The sequence below is a fragment of the Culex quinquefasciatus genome, chromosome 3 (assembly GCF_015732765.1).
Source record: "Culex quinquefasciatus strain JHB chromosome 3, VPISU_Cqui_1.0_pri_paternal, whole genome shotgun sequence".
Taxonomy (NCBI): domain Eukaryota; kingdom Metazoa; phylum Arthropoda; class Insecta; order Diptera; family Culicidae; genus Culex; species Culex quinquefasciatus.
In genome coordinates, this window is record NC_051863.1 from 43,428,672 (window position 1) to 43,435,562 (window position 6,891).

At 36.7% G+C, this 6,891-nt stretch overlaps 1 protein-coding gene across 1 annotated transcript; it reads left to right on the forward strand.

The window, feature by feature from the left end:
• The first annotated feature begins 331 nt into the window (after nt 1-331).
• On the forward strand, nt 332-6,614 carry LOC6052568 (acidic fibroblast growth factor intracellular-binding protein). Its single transcript, XM_001868783.2, has 5 exons — nt 332-485; nt 544-739; nt 801-1,128; nt 1,193-1,326; nt 6,199-6,614. The coding sequence occupies exons 1-5, from the start codon at nt 401-403 to the stop codon at nt 6,533-6,535; spliced, it is 1,080 nt and encodes a 359-aa protein (XP_001868818.1). The 5' UTR covers nt 332-400; the 3' UTR covers nt 6,536-6,614.
• The last annotated feature ends 277 nt before the right edge of the window (nt 6,615-6,891 follow it).

Sequence of the window (6,891 nt, forward strand, 5' to 3'; positions counted from 1 at the left end):
GCTGGCTTGCTCTCCGATATCGGCGGAGAAGCACGTGGTCACTCTCTGTTTACATTGGGTTCGGGGGGAATGGTTCATGAAACGATCGCGATCGTGGGAGGTTGCGTGGAATAAGTGCGATTGATGCAATCAAAATTTGTCAAGTCTTGAAACTTTTGATTTTGTAACAAGATCAGAAACGTTTCTAGTACAAATAATGCTTGGAATACGATCACTTTTCAAAAAAATTAGTTTAAAAAGTTGCGATGAACTTCAAAGATCATCACCATTTAAGGTGAAACGTGCTCTCTGCGCGCATGCGCCATGCTCGTTTCTCTTCACCTTAATGCTCTCTGTTTACAAACACGAACCAGTCGTGACAGTTCTGTTCTGTCAGAACGAAAAAAGTACAAATCTCATCATGTTTGCCGAGGTGGATGTTTTTATTAGCAATTACACGTTAGTCGATCCGGAGTTGTACCAGCTATGGATCGAAGGTTACTCCTGTAAGTATGATCGATGCATTGCCGTCAAAATGGCTTCTGATATTCCCTCTCAACCCAGCTACCGAGGCCGTAACGCTGCTCAAACAAAAGGGAAACATGATGGTAGGCATTCCACTGGATCTGATAACTTCCGATGTACTTGATCATTACCGTACTTACTCGCTGCTGGAGCGTATCCTGCACACACCGCCAAAGCTCTCGGAGCAACCATCATTCCAGCTGGAACCTCAAAGCCGCAACCTGTTGATAGAAAAGTAAGCTATCAACCTTCAACTTAGTACCCGAGATAACTAACTCAAAAACCCCACCACTCAGATACTACTCCATGGACGACGCGGTGGCGCGCGAGCTGTTCGGCAAGAAGTTCAACTCGCGCAACCGCAAAGATCTGGACGAGGTCGCGGAGAAGACGGGCGTGCGGCTCAAGTCGTGCCGGCGCCAGTTCGACAACATCAAGCGCATCTTCAAGGCGGTCGAGGACATACCGGGCAACACGATGACCAACATCAAGCAGCAATTTCTGCTGCCGGACGAGCTGGCCCAGAAGTACGCGGCGGTCGTGTTTATCGCGTGTCTGCGGTTCGAGACGACCAAGCGGAAGCTGCAGTACCTGAACTTTCGGGACTTTTTCGAGTGTGCGCAGGTAGTTGGGGAAACGTTTGAAGCCACGGAATAGTTGTATAAGCGAACCTTTAATCCTATTTTAGGCCATCATGACCAGTTGGACTTATACGTATCAGCACGCGGGGCCGGACTATTACGACACCGAAATGGATAAGGAATTTCTGCTGGATTTGAGAGAAATACGTTACTTACTTGAAAAGGAGAAGGAGATAAAATGGTAAGGTCACATCCGAACCAAGTTGGTTGGCATAACATTTCTTAACACCCTTTTTCTAATCAATTTCGGGAAAATTATTTTTCCCATGTTTTTTTACATTTTTTTTTTATACAACCTTCAACGCTAAATGGCAAACCCTAAACCTTACCCGATTTGATTCATATTTGGCATAGCTACTTTCAAATCAATATTCGAAGGCCGGCTACGAAATTATAAAAAAATTAAATCTGTGTAATACTTAGATTTATACTCATACAACTATAGAATAATGGAGCACTTTCATTCGAGCAGTTTTTACTTTTTTTTTAACCATGTATTTCTTATGGAGCGAACTGTCAAAAGCTGCTCGACTGCGGGTGCTCAAAAAGGACGCTTTTTTGCAGCTATCAATGCCTCACATTTTGGCATTCACAGATCACCACAATTCGATTTCAATCCTGAGAACAAAAATCGGAAAAACTCCTCTTTCCCAAAATACTTTCCTCGTGTCTTCGCATGTAAATAATGCCCAGCCGATCGGTATTGCACTGCAGTCCAGTCGCATTGCCCAGATCAGAGTTAAGGGAACACCGCAAAAGACAATTGTCTTTACAAGACCCCGCGTGGTAAAAAAAAGCTGCTGGGAAGAGCTTGGAAAAAGTTCTGGTTGGAACAGCACTTTCCCTCTCAAGAGGGACTGTGTTATAGATCTGGAAATGCTTAATAACAGTAAAAATGAGAAACACGCTAGGATTAAGTGGCTTAACACTCAAACAGAAAAAAAAACTGTAAACAAACAACAACTCTGGAGCAACATTTGAAAAGGGCGCTTAAACATTTCGACAGCAGCAACAATTTTGCAATCCCGCGGACAATTACAAAATATTAGTGTTAAATGGTAGCTGGGGAGGTCAGCTATTGTTTCCCATTTCGAATTTTGAGAAAAAGTTACCGGAAGCTTGAGAAAGTGCAAAATAGTTCTAACTGACAAATTGTTTTGTTTTGTGTTGCATTTTTTTCATCTGTATAATTTGTTAAGGTCTGAAGTAAGTTCAATAACTGAATATTTCGTCTGACATCTCACTAAGAGGAACAATTTTACTTGGATGGGCAAATAATTCGTCGATTTTTCAAAAAAAAAAAACAAACATGTTTTTTTTAAATAATGGAGAATTATTCGAAAGGTCCTATCTGCATAGGAAACCCATGACTCATGTTGTTTTGAAAATTGAACCTAGAATTACAAAACTTTTGCTTAATATTATTCCTTGAAATAAATGAAAGGATTAGATTTTAGGAAATAGTATTAGTTCGAATCGGAAAACGGACTGACACTTAGGCTGTAGCAAATATATTTTAAAGCTTATGCCCCCCCCCCTCCAAAATTGGTTCGAAAAATCAGAGGGGAGAAAATATTTTTTCATAAAACTGAAAAATTTCAAAGAAGTCTAATCAACTAAAAACAATCTAAAATACCTTTTTCTGCACTGCCCATGTTCGCATAATATCCCATGTGCAAAAACAGCAAGCTGAGAAAAACGCATTTGAAGTTTGTCCCACACATAAGGCTACGTGTTAAGCACACGATTTTGAACCAAACTGCATCATCAACTCAAAAACGATCAAAATGCATATGGGACATTTATGCGATCGTGGGCAGTGCATTGATAATCTTATTCAGCTTATTTGGGTTCGTTTAGAAATATTTTGAACTTTCATGCAATTACAATGTTCAGCACCCAAAAACTTTTTTTTCTCAAAGAAATAACATTTTCGTCATTACTTTGTAATTTTGGAAACTTATTCTTGAGCAATTCTCTACGAAATCATTTTTCTTCAGTTTTAATTTTTGTATTTTTTAATCCGGCTGAAACGTTTTTGGTGCCTTCGGTATGCCCAAAGAAGCCATTTTGCATCATTAGTTTGTCCATATAATTTTCCATACAAATTTGGCAGCTGTCCATACAAAAATGATGTATGAAAATTCAAAAATCTTTATTTTTGGAAGGGATTTTTTGATCGATTTGGTGTCTCCGGCAAAGTTGTAGGTATGGATACGGACTACACTGGAAAAAAATGATATACGGTAAAAAAATTGTGATTTTTTATTTAACTTTTTATCACTAAAACTTGATTTGCAAAAAAACACTATTTTTATTTTTTTTATTTTTTGATATGTTTTAGAAGACATAAAATGCCAACTTTTCCTAAATTTCCAGGTTGTGCAAAAAATCATTGAGCGAGTTATGAATTTTTGAATCAATACTGTTTTTTTTTTTTCAAAAAATCGAAATATTGGTCGCAAAAATTTTTTAACTTTATTTTTCGATGTAAAATCAAATTTGCAATCAAAAAGTACTTTAGTGAAATTTTGATAAAGTGCACCGTTTTTTAAGTTAAATCCATATTTAGGTGACTTTTTTTTTTTAAATAATCGCAGTTTGACATTTTTTAAAATTAGTGCACATGTTTGCACACTTTTGGAAAAAAATATTTTTGAAAAGCTGAGAAAATTCTCTATATTTTGCTTCTTCGGACTTTGTTGATACGACCTTTAGTTGCTGAGATATTGCAATGCAAAGGTTTAGAAACAGGAAAATTGATGTTTTCTAAGTCTCACCCAAACAACCCATCATTTTTTAATGTCGATATCTCAGCAACTAATGGTCCAATTTTCAATGTTAATATATGAAACATTTGTGAAATTTTCCGATCTTTTCGAAAAAAATATTTTCAAAATTTTCGAATCAAGACTAAAATTTCCAAAGGGCCAAACATTCAATATCACGCCCTTTTAAAATGTTAGTCTTGGTTTAAAATTTTTGAAAATATTGTTTTCGAAAAGATCGGAAAATTTCACGAATGTTTCATATGTTAACATTGAAAATTGGACCATTAGTTGCTGAGATACCGACATTAAAAAATGGTGGGCTGTTTGGGTGAAACTTAGAAAACATCAATATTCCTGTTGTTTAACCTTTGCATTGCAATATCTCAGCAACTAAAGGTCGTATCAACAAAGTCCGAAGAAGCAAAATATAGAGAATTTTCTCAGCTTTTCAAAAAAAATCCAAAGTTGGGCAAACATGTGCACTAATTTAAAAAAATTAAAAACTGCGACTTTTTTCAAAAAAGTCACCTAAATATGGACTTAACTTGAAAACGGTGCACTTTATCAAAATTTCACTAAAGTACTTTTTGATTGTAAATTTGATTTTACATGAAAAAAGACACCAAATCGGTCAAAAAAATTCCTTCCAAAGATACAGATTTTTGAATTTTCATACATCATTTTTGTATGGACAGCTGCCAAATTTGTATGGAAAATTATATGGACAAACTAATGATGCAAAATGGCTTCTTTGGGCATTCCAAAGGCACCAAAAAAGTTTCAGTCGGATTAAAAAATACAAAAAAAATCAAATGACCGAAATCCTAGAGAACTGCTCTCTTGCAAAACAACTAGGCAGGTGTATAATGTATTTTAAAACATGTTTTTTTATTCAAATGTTGAAACCGTGGCCTGTAATTTAAATTTTTAAACTTTTTTTTATTTTTTTGCGCCCACCCCCTCGACTTTGGTTAGAGTCCAGGGACATAAACTTCAAAAAATATTTGCAACGGCCTTAAAGCCGAAAAAATAGTTTTTTTTTAAATTAAATTTGGATGTTTCTATGCGTTTCCTTAAAAAACAAATTTAGAAGTTAATGTTTAAAACTCTAGATTAATGCTTAAAATTTTGGTAAAATGGCAATAGTCGATAACCTTTGCTTTGACCATATTGGCTCAACATTTTGGTGTTGACTTAGTAAATCGATCCCGTGTGCATGACGAAAGTCGATTAAAAAAATGTTTATTTAAAAAAAAAGATAATATGTTTTTATGGTTTTCTTATAAAAAAAAACAAATTTTGAAATCGAGCTTTGTCAAGCACACGAGATTTGTCTTGAGAGTCTTCACCCCAAATTTCAGCCAATTTGGTAAATCCAATCTCAAGATATCGTGGCACCCGTAAATCAACACGGTGTTCAGAGAAAAAATGTCATCATGAAATTTTCAGAAGTGATTGGAAATTAATCATCTTTTCAGTGGATTTAATTAATTTTCTGTAATATGATTTTTTGTGATTTTCTACATGTATGTTATACCTTAAGGTGAAACCGTTGATAATTTTCGACGAATATTGATCATCACACTAAAATGCTCTTTATTGAATTCAATTTAACGATTTTCTGCACCAAAATGAATCAGCATTTGCCGATTATTGCCTTCGTAAAGTCACTGAAGGCAATTGTGGTCTAAATAAAATGTGTTTCAAAATTGATATTATTATTTGGTACAATCATTGACGTCCTAGTTGGCAACAATTTATTAATTACGATTTCCATAACTTTACAAGTAATGGGATAATCGTTACCAAAACTACTATTGTGAACAACTCATTAAAGGAATTTTGTCAAAATAGTGGTATGGACGCACAATTTTTTTTTTGAACGAAAAATCATGGCAATGATTGAAGTACATATTCACATTAAGGCTTTTTGAAAATTATTCCGATATAGTTAATTGGAACATAGTTATTAAAATTTGATTTATAATAAAATTTCAAGAAAAATATTCATTGCTGATTTGAAAAAAACTCAGCATGGGTTTTGCGCATCGTATTTTGAAAATTAAATAGAGATTTTGATAAGTATTATGATAGTAAAACATAAAATCAATTGACTGATTGATTTCCTTTATTCAGTAATCTGAAAACTTTCACGTGTTGTTCCTTTTCAAGTAGGTTTATATAATATGTGTGGAATGCACATTTGTTTTTGTTGTTGTTGTTTCGTGATAGTTCAATTTTGATCGCAACTTTCTCAAACCTTTTCTCCCCGCATTCCGCAGCTTGGTGACGATGCGCCTCAAGCCGACCATGCTGGATCGCGTCTTCCAGGAAATCGACGGCAACTTCCGTTCGTACTGGCGCTCGATCATCACGATCGCCGGCGGGCTGCACCGGACGCGCGAGCTGCGCCAGCTCTTTCTGGAGCTGACGGAGCGGCTGATCGAACCGTGGAAGCAGAACAACTGGTCCAAGGACCACGTGACGCAGTTCATGAAGTGTCTCACGCAGAGCGTCCTGGACATGGAGGTTCCGCGGGACAACCAGGACATCCGGTGCCTCTGGGATCGGTACATGCAGGTCGTCACGGTGTGTCTGCTGAAAATGTACCACAATTGAAGAGGGGGCTTGCTACTTAAATCGGGGGTTACATGAAAAAAAGCATTAAACAATTGCAATATTTCCGAGTTTAGTCAAAGCTTGTCGAATTTTTCAATTAATCGGAAAGAAATCCACACTAGTTCTTAGATAATTGGGTTCCATTTGGCTGATGAGGCGCCAACAAACCGGACGGAAGGAGATCTGCACGAGGGCGTACCAGGGGTTGTTCGTCGAGCATGTATGTTTGTGCTTCTTTGCTAATAGTTTTGAGAAGTTTGCCAGCAATGAACTTTTGTACCGTGTGAAAGGGGTCGTCGGAAGAAACGCAGCACCGCCCAGACGACGCTGAGCAACGTTCCGGACAAAAGAGGAAA